This window comes from Trachurus japonicus, chromosome 9, assembly GCF_045865225.1.
Source record: "Trachurus japonicus isolate A0001 chromosome 9, Traja_1.0".
NCBI classification, from domain to species: domain Eukaryota; kingdom Metazoa; phylum Chordata; class Actinopteri; order Carangiformes; family Carangidae; genus Trachurus; species Trachurus japonicus.
Window position 1 is genome coordinate 12218072 of NC_140915.1, and position 15878 is coordinate 12233949.

The window sequence follows — 15878 nt, forward strand, 5'->3', positions numbered from 1 at the left end:
AGGAGGAGGAGGCATTAAAAAGAAAGGGGAGGGGAGGTGAGAAACAAAAAAGCTAGTTAGTTTGGAAATGATTTTTTAAATCTGATTAATTACTGAGGTGACGGAGAGAAAAAAAGATTAGAGAACACCAACCAGATATCACCCTGGAAAAAAGAAAAGGAAGAGGTGAATGAAATCAACCTGAGAGGAGAGATTTTTAAAAAAGATACCTTTCATTTGCATGTGAAGATAACAATTAGCCAGTGTGTGTTTGTGTGTGCACCCCATGCATTTGTGTTGATGAGAACCAGGATGCAATTAAGTTAAGATTACAGTTCATTGACATCTCAGGAACAGAAACACACACACGCACGCACACAGACAGACGTACTTTGTCCTTGCTCACAAAGATGCATCTGTATCACTGTCCTAGCCTCGGGGTAAACACTAGCTATGATGCAGACACAAAGGGGAACAAATGAACTTTAAATAGCCCGGTCGAGTCCGACAGTAGCAGGAGGAGTGGAGCGCCACCGTGAACAAGGAGGGGAGGGAGGCAGGTTGCATTTCAATTTGAAGGACGTCTTCCTCCTCCAGGATTGTCTTACACAGACAGAAAAGTATGAATCCTTAGGAGTAAAACTGAGCGAAATTGAGTCGAGTCAAAGTTATCAGGCCTGTGATGCTGCTCTAGTTGCTGCAGCAGCATCAAAAGAAGAACAGAGGAGTGGGGTGAACTTCTTCTCCTTGTGGTTGGCCTAGATCTCAACGCCAGGAAAGGTGCAGGCACAGATACCAACATACAGACCACACACACACGCGATCACACCACGATTTACTGTAGATGATGTGATGCAGACATGCAGTAAAAAAAAAAAAGGTAGAGCAGCACCACAAAGACTCGTGTCACCGTGTTGTTTATCAGAGCCCGTGAAAACCACAGAGCAAAACAAAGGCAGGAAGGAAAAGAGAAATTACCACAGGACAGAGTTAGAGAGGAGCGCTTGGCCAAAGGTGAGCGGGGTTTGTAAATAACACTATAGTGGACTAAAGAAGTGTGGACCTTTGGTGTTTGTGTGTTGTTGTGTTTCTTTTAATAAAGCAAAAAAAAAAAGGTTTATGAGATGCGAGAAGATGCATTAGCTTAAAAAAAAAAAAAAGGTGTAAGGATGGATGGCAAACCTCAGGCAGGAGCTGCAGGACGGCAGTGGAGTACAGCGTGCCAATAGCGAGAGCGATGAAAAAGACGAGTGCATATTTCATATATCGCGTCTTCATCAGCGGCATGATGACAACTCCGGTGAGGGAGAAGGCATTGATCACCGTCACACTCAGGAAAGAAAAGCCCCACACTGGGGGAGGGACCGGAGTGACGGGGAGGTTTGGATGGAAGAGGAAGGAGTGACATTAAAACAAAATGCTGTGAATATTGTGCCATTATGCAGTTTTTTCTTTTCAGTGCAATCACACACAAACATAAAATTACTGCTGTTTTCAAGGCATTTTATCATCCGTCTCAGATATAGTGACATGGTGACAAATAACTGTGTTTAAATTGGATGACAGCAGTTAACATTATATATTATATATTACACAATTATATAATTCATATAATTGAGTTCTGTTGGATAAAAAAAAACATTTTATGCACTAGAAATATAGATACTCGGGTGGCAAGGTCTCGCCAGCCAACAGTTTGGGACCTTGCCAAAGGGCTGAAAGATAAATGTGAACAGGAAATGTGCCCCTGCTACATAAAACTGATACCCTTTTATGACTTTTTCCGGTTTCACTCTTGTTAAATACTGGAAACTGTCATGTCGCCTACCCTCTAAAAGGTTAAACAGTTTGGGGGAGGGAGGCGGGTGTTATTCTTTGGTTTGCTTGCACAATGGTCATGAGCCAAAATGGTTGGAAACAACTCTCTTAAATCGACACATGTGGTAACAAGATAAGACTCTGGGACATTTGATAAATTATTTTTGTGCCATTTTTGTCTGCAGATGCACCACCTGTGAAATTCAAGGGGGAAGTGAGATTAGGTTAGTGGTTACAAGTGGTTGATGATCTGTTCTCCACGCTGACAAACTTGAAACTTGAAAACTAGATTAATAAAACAAATGTAGTTACAACTCAAGTCACACAAAAAAATATATCATGTTCTTAAAAAATCAGAAGGTACAACCTGCTACACAGATTGTGATACAATCAAGACTTGGCAAACAACAGTATAAAATTTGTTTAAACATTAAAATGGTATCGGAACACATCTAATTGTAACTGCAACATAGACAAGCTCTTTCATTTGATCTGTGCTCAGATCTGAGTTATATCCCTATTAAAATCAGATAATATTTAATATCGGAGATGTAAGATTGTGTTCAAATGATCATGTAAAGGAGCCATAAAGAGATTCATTCATTCAATTTTGCAAATGAAATCATCTCATGGCAACCTGGGGCACTCCACAAGAACTACCTTACCTCACTTTTACCTCATTACAGGTAAAAAAAAACCAAAGCAGTTTAAGGCTTTTGGAAAACAGCCAACTGCTGACAAGTCAAAGACAATCTTAAAAGCTGCTAGGCAACAATTAAATCTTAATTACTGACGAAGGTGTTGGCTATGGGAGAAGCAAGTTTGACCAGTTATGTGCCTTGGTTGGTATATCTCATCTTTCATGTTATTTTATCTCTGTTAAAGTGTTTAATTTAGATAGTGGGAAAAGACCAGGATATATGAGATCTGCAGTAGAGATGAATTTCCAGCACATCTGCCTCCCTGCTGCTGGCAGATCTCCACGGCCGAGGCAAAGAAAAACAGCTCTGAAGCCAAAATAAGCTGCCTACAGGGGCAAGTGTGAGGCGAGCTGAGGGCATCTGAGTGGATGATAAGGGAAAACAAATTTGTCAAAAAGATAGAGCCAGAGCTCTGGGCCAGTCAACCATTTCTCCTCCACCTGCCAAGGATAAGATAAACTGGGTGAAAAGTAAGAGCTGGAATTGGTCAGCTAGCTTTAGCAAGGCCACAGCGCGTCATTAGTTTTTAAACAAAGATGAAGACTGATGCCCACAGTCATCACACGCATAATGAAAGCTGTTATCTTCCCTCCTTGTTGAAACTGAAACTTTGCTGCTTTAGAGCAGCCTTGAAGGCAGAAGAAGATCACTTAAGGTCACCAACTTTTCCCCAAGTCTGTCATTAACAAGCCTTTTTATTCCCGCTACAGAGACTGAAGCCAATTTCCCAAACGCTGAAATGGCTTGTTAAACAACAGCCTCAACAGCACTGCTCGTTTCTAAAACTTCAGATTCAATGCAGATGCAGCCAAAACAGCTTCCAGGGATCTCAAGGACGTCCTGCTGTGTCTGTGTGTGTATGTGTGTGCACTCAGCAGTCTGTATGGAGTTACAATGGGTCAGCAGCCAAGGAAAGAAGAGCAGTTTGTGGCGGAGGGGGAGACCTTCCTGTCCGGGAGCATCTTTACCTGGATGAGATCTCTGCTACAGACTCGGTTATTGCTGACTGAAGCAGGATCATGGAGTCTAAAGGATGTGTTGCTTTTTGAGCCAAACTGCGAAATGCAATCTCAGCCTTGGCTAAGCCTCGTGCATGCTTATTTTGGCTTTGATCTCCTTTGGGGGACATTGTGATATCACTATCGCTGGGCAACAAAAACACACATTCAGAGCTCAGATTTGATGAAGAAACCTGTGTTCGAGGTCTCCAAGTTTTCAGCGATCTGACATCATAGCTGTAAAAACAGAGAGTGCAGGAGAAACTTTAAAAAAAAAGGGGGGGAATAAAAGTTTATCCCACAACTTGCAAATGTACAAAAATAAAGACAAAATCGTATAGACACATTCAACCTTCAGGCTTTAGACTAATTTTATGAAGACCTGACATCAGACCGTAAAATGTGACAAATACTTTCAGTGATAATAAGATGGTAAAAATAAATTAACGACGCATAACAAGTTGGTCCTCACCTTCAGCGTCGGTGGGCCTGGGTGAGGCGTCGCCGCTCTGCATCTCGTCTTTCTGCCCCTTGCAGGTGCCGGCGTCTAGCTGCTGCAGCATGGTGGGGCAGAGCTCCTGGAGACGCTGGCCATCCAGCCGCGACTGCTCGCTAATGCTGTAAATAGCCAACGTGTCTGCAGGCAAACACTGGAAGAAAAAAAATATAAAAATAAAAAAGCTGGACTAAAGAGGAATTCACTTTTTAACTTTAAAAAACAGCTGAATTACCCAGGATGCACTTGATGCTTTCAGTTTTAATAATGACAGACACAGACATCAAGCTGTCTTGTCATGTTTCTTGTTTTTCTTAATTGCACAGTCACTGGAGTATTGCACATATCATTTCACTGCAATGATCTTGTATTATTGTATGTGACAAATAAATTCTCTTCAACTCTTGAATTTACTTTTTTTTTTTTAACTTTATACCTAATTAGAAATTCAGCACCCCGTTTTTGTTTATGTGAGTTGACCAAGAAATCCCATTAGCCTCCGCAGCGTAGCTCTGAGCAGCTCGCGGCTCTGCTCCACCGTTGGGCCAATTTGCCAAAATGTTGAACTATCCCTTTAAGATGTTTTTTTAAGTTGCACTACATTGATCTCTCAGAGCCACTGTAGCTTTCTGACATTTTATACCAGATCAATGACAACCTTCAGCTGTAAACCCAGAAAAGTACAAGAAAAATGTAAAGTACATCATCTGCTTCAGATGCCTAAATATAGAGGGTTTCACTTATGATGTCAAATAAAAGGGTAGGGTGAACACGCCCTTTCATATTTTCTATATAATTTGTAATTTACAGGGCGTATGCCATCATATTGCAGGGAATTACCTAAAAATGGAGAGTTAAAACATGAAAAGCAATAGAAGAGGAAAGTAAGAATGGAAGAAACCAGTTCCATGGTAAATAAATATAAATACACTATGTCATTCCTATGTTGTTACACAGAAGGAAGTTCATATTTTCATTTCCTGGGGCCAAATAAGAGAAGTTGAATCAAACAGAAGTGAAACCTCATCATAGTGACACGACACGTTGCATCAATCCTGCCGACTCATCACTTTGTCAAACCTCAGAAATGTTCAAGTCTGTCATAACAATAACAGCACACGAGGAAACATGACAAACATGTTTTTCAGTGACAGCGTTATGCTGTCTATGACGAGAACTGTGGAATGCAACACGTTTGCTGGAGAGCGTCGTCCTCTGATGTGCGTTTAACGACACGCAGCAGGTGACACACGTGACTGAAGTTGTACCAGTGATAGCCTCGCCTCACCGAACACGGGCGCCACTGATAGCTTCTTGGCCCAACGGCTGCAACTTTATTTCTGTTCTCTGAGGCTACACACCCACATACTTTACCTGTTTCTATTTTCATATTCATACTGACTAAATAAATACAACATTCCTCCTGTAAGAGATCTAACCCGACATCTTAAAGGGATAGTTCACTCAAAATTGAAATTTCACTCATTATCTACTCACCCTCATGTCGCCTGTAATGTCCCTCTTGTATTGAAGCCCCAACATGAGAAATTGTTCCGAAAAAAATTAAATAAGCTCCCAGTGTCTCAGTTCACTGCCTGTGTCTGTCCAAATCTCGCGCGATTTGCATTGACACCCAGTTCACGGCTCCGCAAATAGCGCAAGATTCTGGCAGAGCAACACTGGGAGCTTCCGCTACAAACAAGCTTAAAACATAGACTTATTTAATTCTTTTCAGAACAATTTCTCATGTTGGGGCTTCAATACAAGAGGGACATTACAGACGAGCACTATGGAGGTATTTGGATGTTTTTTGGTGTGTCTTTTTGGACAAAGAAAAGTGAGCCCCGTTCGCTACCGTCATATGGACATGCAGTGCTGCGCCGAGCCCCCCTGTAACTCAGAGAAGGCACGGAGGACTCTGAAACTTCTCCCAGCCCTTAGTCGACATGAGGGGGAGTAGATAATGAGTGAAATTTGAATTTTGAGTGAACTATCCCTTTAAAGGACATGTGACTTTAAACCTCTAATCTAATCATTTTTCTGTGAAGTCGTAATTGCTTTCCCACAATCACCCAGGGTTAAAAAAAAAAAAAAAAAAAAAAATCGTAGATCAACAAGTGAGTCAACCATCCACGACACTAAGTATGTGAAATATGTTAAATATGTGGGCGATCTGGCACCGGTGGCTCCTGCTTCGTCCAGATAGCAGGAGGACTAAAGCTGGATTTACCCTTCTTGACTTCTCTGACTTCATGTTGGTAACGAGTCTGAGATATTTCACTCGGGTCATTGTTGCCTCATGTCTCGGCCGCAGCTAAGAGCCAACAAAGGTCCTCCTCACCTGATCAGTGTGGTGTGACAGACAGGTGGCGCTGGGTTTTCTCACAGATTGATGACTCAGCAAAGCTCAGTGACAACAGATCACACCCACATTTTGCATGATTTGAATTATCTTTATTTGCTTTGTTAGTGCGGCCTGCTTCTGTTTGTAAAGGCCTTCAGAGGTCAGTTACTATCAGTGACATTTCCAGAGTAAACACACACACACACACACACACACACACACACACACACACACTTCAAATCACTTCACTGCTCTTTGTCACATCAGGTGTAAGATCCAGGATACAACTTTTAGCCTCAAGCTCCTGTATCCACCTGACGTAACCACACATAGACTACATTTACATGCAGCCAATAACCCGGCTGCACACGGCCATGTAAACACCAATAACCCTTTTGAAAAAACGGAATGGGACCTCAATTCGGAAAAAATCTCCATGAAAGTGAACGGGAGTCAAAATTTTATTTTGTGATCCGATTGAATTGTGTCATGAGAAAAATATCTGACCTCTAGCTATTTAAAACATCGCGTTTCATTCCAAGAAATCAGCAGTTTGTATCTAAATAGCAATCTATAAGCTCATATTCCGGTTTTTAAAAACCTGAAAATGATCCCTGGGTTAGTGCTTTTCTAACCCGAATATTTGGTCATGTATACGTCTATCGTCTGTGTTCTGCGCATATTCTATTCGCAAGGAATCTTGGTCTTTTGAGTACAAAAGACATGAACATCATGTGTTTTGTAGACGGTAGAAAGTACCGGGATAGCGAGATCGCCGTTCTGCTGCTGCTGTTGTTTTTTGATACAGGAAGAAGAAGCAGAAATGACACACATTGCATCATGATGTTCTCCGTGCGTCGCTGTTTTTTCAGGAATATCCCAATTGATTACATTTACCATGTGGAATAACCCTGTTTGCTCACGCATGTAAACGGGTTATTCCGAATGTTTCAGAAATCAGAATATTGACCTAAACCCGAATATTGACATGTAAACGTAGTCATAGAAAGTTCTGGCTCAAATGTGATAGTGGAATTGTGTTACGACTTCCACTAGGTCCGAGCATGGATAATACAGTCCTGCTACAACAGGAGGTCAAGCAAGAAGTCGTAAGTGAGGCCAAAGGTACCGTGAAACACAATAGAAACGTGAAAGGCCCAGTGTTTCAAACCTGAGAGGATTGTTGTGACACACACACGCAAACACACACTGCAGCAGAGACATGGCACCAGAACCAGAACCGATTAGCCCAATCACAGCTTAGACCTGACCCGACTCAGAGCGGCTCCGTGCAGCCAATAAACTCCTGATGCAACAAGCTTCTGGAGGTCAAGGTCAGGAGCAGTTATAAAACACAGGCAATAAAAGTCCTATAAAGAAAGTCATTATGGTAAATGTATTCATGCATCCATACTGTACCATCCTTGTTCTCCATGTATTATATCGATTGTATATTTATATGTCAATACGACTGATGGACAAACATGAGGTCCAATACGGATCTCTAATCGTTTATATTATCCACTGACAACTGAGCATGTTATACAATATATGGTAATTAACAAAAAAAAAAAAAGTGTGAATCCTTCATGGTTTAAATAAAAATTTCCTCAGGTCAAGTTTGTCAAATGTAAAGAGTACTTTAATTAAAGTAAACCCCTCAGAGAAACATGGAAGACGACAAACAGCAGGAGACCTCCAGGGAGCGGAGCTGAGGACGCTGTTATAAATTATATACGCACAGTCATCATAACCAATAAAACACACACTTCACACTCAAAAACAATAGAGACTGTAAAAGTTTGAGTTGAACTTTGAGTGGTCATCTGATGCTACAGGCACTCGGGTTTCTTCATGTCAGTCAAAACAGCTGTAGAGCATGAATGAGAAACTTGAAGTCTACATTACTTGTGTTTTTATGTTTTTTTGTTTTTTAATTGTATATTAGGGATGAAACGATATGGAAAATCTGACATCTCGATTATAGTGAGCAAATTATCTCGGTTATCGATATAATTGCGATATTTTTAACAATAAACTAACTGAAAACATCACAGTCCACAGCTTGTCATTATAAGTAACCATAATCACCAAACGTTCTTTCAAGTGTTCATCTCGATCAGCGATCATATTAAATTAACAGTTCTAGCTCAGTGGAGCTGTTTTACAGTGGATGCAACATGAAATGTTCTCACACCTTTGACATAGTCTCTCTTTCCTTCTCTCTGTTCTTTGCTCCATCTCTCCTGTGATCGCGCCACTGAATTCTGACAACCTGTGCATCAGTAATAAAAGTCTGCATGTGAAACACAGTACGGACACAGAGAATGTGTTGTATAATGTGAGTGAAGTTAATTAAATGAAGTTTCGATTCTGGAAAAAAGCTGCCAAGTGTCTTAAAACAAAACAGCATGCTCTGTAGAAAGGACAAGTGTCTTCAGCTGGATGTCCCTCAGCGGTCTCGTCCAATGCAAAATACGATTTTTCTTTTTTCTTTCCGCCGTGCTTTCGACCCTAGATTCCTATGTTACAAGCTACACGTGCGTGCTGTGTCTGCATCGAGAGACCTGGGTGAGGCTGTTATTACATATCCTGATAATCATCCACCGAGATAATGAGATTAATTTACACTTTTTTCCCGTTCTTTTTTTTTTGTATTATTATTAAAGCAGAAGTAAGTGATCCGGTCGTTTTGGCTAACTTCTTGTCAGCCGATGGAGTTAGCAGCCCCCGCCCTCGTCCCTACGTCACCACATTCACGCGCATCCCTTGGCTGCACACACAGAGAGGACCGCCCCTTTATGCCGTTCTCTCTCCTCATTGGATAAAGGTTGTAGGATACAAGGAAAGAGTGACTGACAGACCCGTGTTTCGGACCAAACACTCTATGTAAGTGATTGCTGAAGATATAACTATTTAAGACTTATATTAATACAAACATTCCGCTTACTTCTGCTTTAATGTTTTATTGTTGCTCTTTAATTGTCTTTCTATTTTTATACTTAGTTTTTAAACCTTTTTATGCTGGCATTTATGATGTGGACAACAAAGTAATAATTTCCTTGTGGGCTGTGCAAATGACAATAAACACTTTGAATCTTGAATCACAGCCGGTAATTACTACCACGTAAACATTTTTACCAAGATTGACCGTAATCGTTACATCCTTATTGTACATAGGCTACACTACCTATCAACCTAAAGATAAGATAACGGTTTATTTTCTCCTCACCTTGGAGCTGTTGGCTTTGGGAGGCGTGCTCGTGGGCGTCTCGGCCACGTTGCTGCTGTCGTTGTCTCCGTCTCCCTGGCCCTGGCTGAGCAGGGCCAGCATGGACCGCAGCTGCGGCACCGTGATGGTGCTGTTGTCCCCGAATCGGTCCAGCAGGTCCTGGAGCACCTGGGCAGGAGACTGGGTCTGGCTCTGCCCCTGCACCGTCAGCAGCAGGGCCAGGCCCAGGACCAACCTCAGGGTGGCGGTGGTGGTGGTCGTGCTGCGGCCATGAGGGGAACAGATGAGCATCGTTTCTTCACTGGCTGGAGGACGATGATCTGTGGAGGGAGGAGGAGGAAAATAAATGAAATAAAAAACTCCACATTGCAGATAACCTCTACTTTTTTTTTTTTTAAACTCAACACTCAGTTTGTGATATTGCTCGCTGCAGACTCCCACCAGTGGACGGATCATGTAATCGTTCTTGTTAACTGCCTCAAAGTGTGAGACACGAGCCAAGTTCAAGTGCCAATCAAATGTCTTATTTTAAATAAGTAAAATTAAATAGTTTAAATAGTAAATATTTGCTCTGACTGCAGAGAAAGAGAGGGAGAGCAGGTGAGGGTGGTGGGGGTTTATATGATCCTCATCTTCATTTCAATAACTCAAATTATGTCATGTTATCTGGGCTCAGCATCATAAAATATAGCAAAGCATCATAATAACAACAAGGACAGGACGGCTTATTCATGCGAGTGAATGTTTCTTCTCTCTGAAAACACAACAACATAAGAACGGTGCCTTCTCAGACTTTTCTTTGTTCAACCTGCATCAAGTGAGATGCATTTGCAGGCAGCAGGTAGAGCACACACCACATAGTCTTCATCTAAATCTGAATAAAAGGTGAAGAAATTACCCCAAAAAACTAACATTAAAAGAAAGGTTACTGGCCCTTCTTCCAGAATGGGTCTCTGTTTTGTTAGTATCTATTACAAATGCACACGGTTCACACTCCTGACAATGATTATACACAGTACTGCTCAACAGCTGGTGGTCGTTAAATGCCAAGAAATGTGGTAAACGTACCAAGAAAGGCAGAAAAGAAGTAGACTGACTGCAATCTGAAATATATGTTTAACTATAGGTTAAAGGGATAGTTCAACATTTAGGCAAATTGGCCCATTGCCATAATCCCTATAGTTTTAGGAGTAGGTTCGTTACCTTTAATTGTCGGTGCAAGCTATTTTTAGAACGGCGGAGCAGAGCCGTGAGCTGCTCAGAGCTACGCTATGGAGGCTAATGGGATTTCTTGGTTTACCTCATCAAACTCATCAAATACACAATCCAACAACTCCAAAACGAGATGGAGTTGTTTTCGAGGCAAATGCAGAGCCTGCTTGCTGAAAAACTGCCTCCGACAGGAACGAGCATCAGCGGTTTTGCATGAATTTACCTCGAAAACAACTGTCTCCCTTTAGCTTCTTCTTTAATGGAAGAAGGAAACACATTTAACGGATTATGGCCTAAATAATAAACACAATGCTTTTGGGTAAGAAAGCATAACATTACTGAACGTATTAACTCAAATTAGGGAAAATTTGATGCAATAATAAGCAACAAAACTTAATTTGTTGAAATATTTGATGTGTGGTTTTGGTGTGAAACTAAAAACTAAAAAGAGCCTTTTGTGAGTGAGGTCTATAGCACAAAGCACAGTGAACAGGAAACCACCGCCGCCAATTACACACAATTACAGGCCTCACCCACCACACAACACACAATAACACTCTTAAACACAGACAAACACCCACTAATCATCTATCGATCAATACAGATACTGCTTCTTTTTTTTTAATTATAAGAAGCTGCCTGTCATATAAAAAAATGAAATAAAATCAGTGGATGGGAAAATATTATTCCAGCATTTCAACTCATCAATCATCAGGGTGCAAAAGTTTTTGCATCTCTGACACAAACTTTCACAAACACACTCAAAACGCCACATACAGGATATACTGTAACCTCCGTCCCACCCACACACACACACACCCCTCCCCCTCCCCCTCCACCTCTCTGCAGCCAACACACAGCACCGATTCATCGCCCTGCACCCAGAAGCTGCACATGCCACGTTGAAGGTGAACACACACACACCCATTCAGGTTTGTAAAACAACTTTTTTTCCCCCCTACAGAGCCTGGGAGGAGGATGATGAAAATGATGATGATGATGGCGGCGGTGGCTGCATAAAGTGCCTGAGTCAGTGCGTCCCCCAGTGCCCTAAAGGATCGCCTGACTGATGCCCACAGGTTACCTGAGAGCTGGGAGGGAGTCGGAGAGTGGAGAGGAAGAAACGCCTGAAGAGAGCGGTGGGCTCCTCAGGAGAGCAGTGGACTGTGGAGGAGAGAGCAAGAGAGAGAGAGACGGATAAATAAATAAAAACACGGTTACAACTCACCGGTGAGGTAGAAAGAAAAAAAAAAAAGGGGGGGAAGGATCAGTGGAGGAGAGGAGGAAAAGAAACTAGAAATTGCAGCTGCCGGCTTGAGTTTTCTCTTTTCTCTCATCTCCATCAGTTTGCCTTCTTCGTTCTCTACATTTCGATCTGAGCCTCGGGGCCACAGAGTCCAGGCCCCGAGCCGAACCCACATCATTCCTGCTCTACAGCTGCAGTGAGGATTCCTCCTCCATTCCCATTTTGGGCACAAAAAAAACAACAACACAGTGGCACTGTAAAGACAGAGAGAGGGGGGGGGGACACACTGCAGCTGCAAAACATCCAGTTCAGCTGCGGTATATAGACGAAAACAGAACAGAACATAGCCGGTCGATATACGATCACGTTCCTCTGGCCCGAAGGCAAAGAAACCAACTCGTGACCAGAAAACTTCATGTTTAAAGGAGAAAAAATACAAAACACCACAGGCCACCACAGGAGAGCCAGAGTGAGACACGGAGCTGCTGAGATGTCCTTGTCCACTGTAGGAGCTCAGAGGCCCAAACTGTCGAGTTTCCCCAGATAAAATTTAACTTTCAAATCAAACACACAAAAATAAAAAGGTCAGTCTGTCTTGTAATCACCAACCTCTCTCCTTCATACGTCTCCCCTCTGCCCCAAATCTTCCTCCTCTACTTGCTCTAATGAGACCTCATTCTGAAACGAGGTGAAAACAAGTTGCAGAAAACAGAATGAGGAAAAAAAGAAAAACCTCATAAGCCTCTTTAGCTCCTTTTTTTTTATTCATTTCATTCACCCCTTACACAATCTTCTCGAAAAGTTGCAAGGAGCTCTGAACCTCGGCCTCCGTCCTGCTGAAACACACAGCAGGGGTCGGGTACTGACGCTTAAATAATCGGTTGACTGAGAATATAGAGAGGAGATGTAAATGACTATCACCTCAGAGTGAGTATGGAGTCACGTCAGGGGAAGCACACTGACTGGATCACATAATCAAATCAACAACTGCTTTGACGAGTGATTAATCATTGAGAGAAAGAGAAATATTTGCAGCTTCCCGCTCTGTGAACATGATTATCTATCTATCTACTGGAAATGTTCTGTATTTCAGACTTTTTAAAGACGTTTAATGATTCATTTCTTGGTTAACCCAATAAATAACTACAAGGAAAGTATCGTTAGTTACAGCTTCTTATCATAATGAATTCCTCGACACAGACTTTGTCTTTTCTTTGGCTAAAACAGGGACTTAAATACCTGACAAATGTGTCCTTAAATCCTTATATCCTCATATACTATATTATCCTTAAAGTTCAATATCGCCCTAACTTGGTTGTTCCTACAGATTTAAATGGCTTGTTCATGTTTAATTTATTGAGGAAGCTGGTGACCGAGACTTACAGCTACTAGAAGTTGTTAATGTTATGATGTAGTATTTTGTCTGGCAGGTTTTTTTTTATGCTACCACTTAGATAAGATACTGGTTAAATAAAAAGGGAATATAGCCTAAATCTATCATCTCAGATTCAGTGGATTTAATATCAACCCGTCCTTCTTGAAGCTTTTTTCTAACCTACAATGGTAATCACCAGTTTCACACGTGGATAAACACACCACCGCAACAACATGAGGCCCAGCTGGCAGGAAAGCTGCCAGAGGTAAAGTGATCTCTCCCTCCTCTTCCACATTTATTTTTCATTAGACAGAGAGGAGACGCAACAAGTGTGAGGAAATGTTTGGGAGTGACAAAAGGCGGGAGCACGTATAAGCCGTAAATAAACACACACCGCCTTTGTAACTGGCCACAGCCATGCAAGTTTAACGCTGTGACGTCTGTTAACAACCAAATACATCTGCAGTGGTCTTGGTAAATGATATTATATTGCACTTTTCTAAGAAGTTACAAAGTTCTTCACTAATGGCAAAATGAGGTAAAAACAACAATGAAGCAGCAAATGTTGCATTTGGTTCAACAAGTTGATATTCTCTCATAAGTCAAAATGTTTCTTCAAACGATGTTTAAAGAAGTGACTTGAAGAGTTCAAGAGAATTTATTTGTCACATCCAATAATACAAGATCATTGCAGTGAAATGTGCAATACTCCAGTGACTGTAATTAAGAAAAACAAGAAACATGACAAGACAGTAACATAAAGGAAACTGAAAAAACGTGATAGTCTGGTGGCCAAGGCTACAAAAGTGCGATTTCCTTTTCAGTCATCAATCTGTCGTGGATCATTGTTGATCTGTTTGGATCACTCTCCACGGATCGGCACGCAAGCGATGCAAAGATCGGTTGAGGAAAAAAGAAATTGTGCATGTAGTTTGGGAACACTGCGCAGCCGAGTAGGCTAAACGGCAATTAAAAAATCTCTGCTCACATCGGCAGCTAATACGTCATGCACAACAACAGCAACAAAATTGTTCGTTCTACCAGCATGTGTCCTCCAAATGACCCGATCTATAACTCAAAAACCCTGATCCGACCCGATCCGTGAGGTTATTGATCCGTTGCACCCTTATCAATCAGACTGTGGGAACAAGCAGAGGGCAACGATCAACTGATCCAAGATGGCACCTTTAGGCTCATTTGGAGGTTAGTGAATCCTTGATATACTGTATTGTAGGTGCCTTAATTGAAATTTCTTCTAATTTTCAAACCATATACTGCAAGGTTGGATGGCAGGCTCAGGTGGGCGGGGCTTGGTGACTGCTTTATTGTGACATCACAAAGTCGCAGAAGTCCCAACGACTCGTTTTGAGTTCCTGAACATAGACTGTGTCACGTCCCACCAAAAAAGGGGAAAAATAACCTCTTCTCCACACAATATGCCACATAACAGATGAACAACATCAGCCACTGCCACCAGTGTCTTCCAATGGCCGATGGCAGCCAATGAGGAGAATATCAGCAAATGTTGGTGCATCCCTATTCGGCAGTACTAATGACAAACCCAGAACTACTATAAAACAGACAGAAATCTACCTTTTTCAATATCAGTTATCAAAATAATCACTGGTTGCAACCCAACTTTTAAATCTGCTTTTCAGAAAGTTCTCCAGTATCAGAGTTTGGCCTCCAAGTCAATCCCAACTATGTATCTGTATAACAAGTGAATAAGAATAGCAGCTGCGGTGCTGCTTGTCATCATGCTCCTGTGGTTGTGATAATAACTCGGTAGGGATGGAACTAAATATACACGTGCACTTGTGCTGCTAAATACTGTAAGTCCTTCACTGGTAAGTCCGCCAAAAAGCAGGAGGCCTTTATTTGGTAGGCCCTACGAGCGAAGAAGCAAAGGCCGTGCGCTGCGCTGCTTTTGGACGGTAGTGAAGGTGGCTGTTTGGGTTTTTGATTTGATTTGACAATCAGGATCCAAAAAAGCGTTTCTCATAAAATAAACAAAAATGAGGAACGCTTCACGAATTTGTGAAGCGTTCCTCATTTTTGTTTATTTGCCTCAATCTTGTTATTATGTACAGTTAGAGACTCCATCAGAGCAGCTCTGGCTGCTGCTTCCCTCTCAGACTTGTTTACAAGCTTAGCAAATTCACCAGAATGTGGCCAAAAGTAACCCCACAGGACAATCAGGATCCGTCTCCCCGGAGGAGGCCTTTATTTGGTAGGCCCTACGAGCGAAGAAGCAAAGGCTGTGTGCTGCGCTGCTTTTGGACGGCAGTGAAGGTGCCCAAACCCACCTACTGTCTGAGGCAGGCACACGGGCAATGCGCCACCCTGGACTATGCCTTGACAAATCTACCGAGCAACACCAGTGATTCCAGACAAATGCAACAGGCACACAACCGCACCACAACAAGGCCGGCAGATCAAAATGTGGAAACGCTTCACGAATTTGCGTGTCATCCTTG

General features: G+C 42.0%; 1 protein-coding gene across 3 annotated transcripts in view; it reads right to left on the bottom strand.

Annotated features, from left to right (window-relative positions):
- Positions 1-15878, bottom strand: part of slc39a14 (solute carrier family 39 member 14) — a 39860-nt gene that overhangs the window by 10046 nt on the left and 13936 nt on the right. The window contains exons 1-3 of one of the 3 annotated variants that reach the window (XM_085785942.1): positions 9569-10077; positions 3969-4146; positions 1162-1331 (exon numbers count right to left, since the gene is read on the bottom strand). In XM_085785942.1, coding sequence (XP_085642068.1) covers positions 1162-1331; positions 3969-4146; positions 9569-10024 — 804 coding nt within the window. In that variant the 5' untranslated portion in view covers positions 10025-10077. Of the gene's footprint in view, positions 1-1161; positions 1332-3968; positions 4147-9568; positions 10078-15878 lie in introns of those variants that run through there. The other 2 variants (XM_085785943.1, XM_085785941.1) reach the window with 2 other exon arrangements.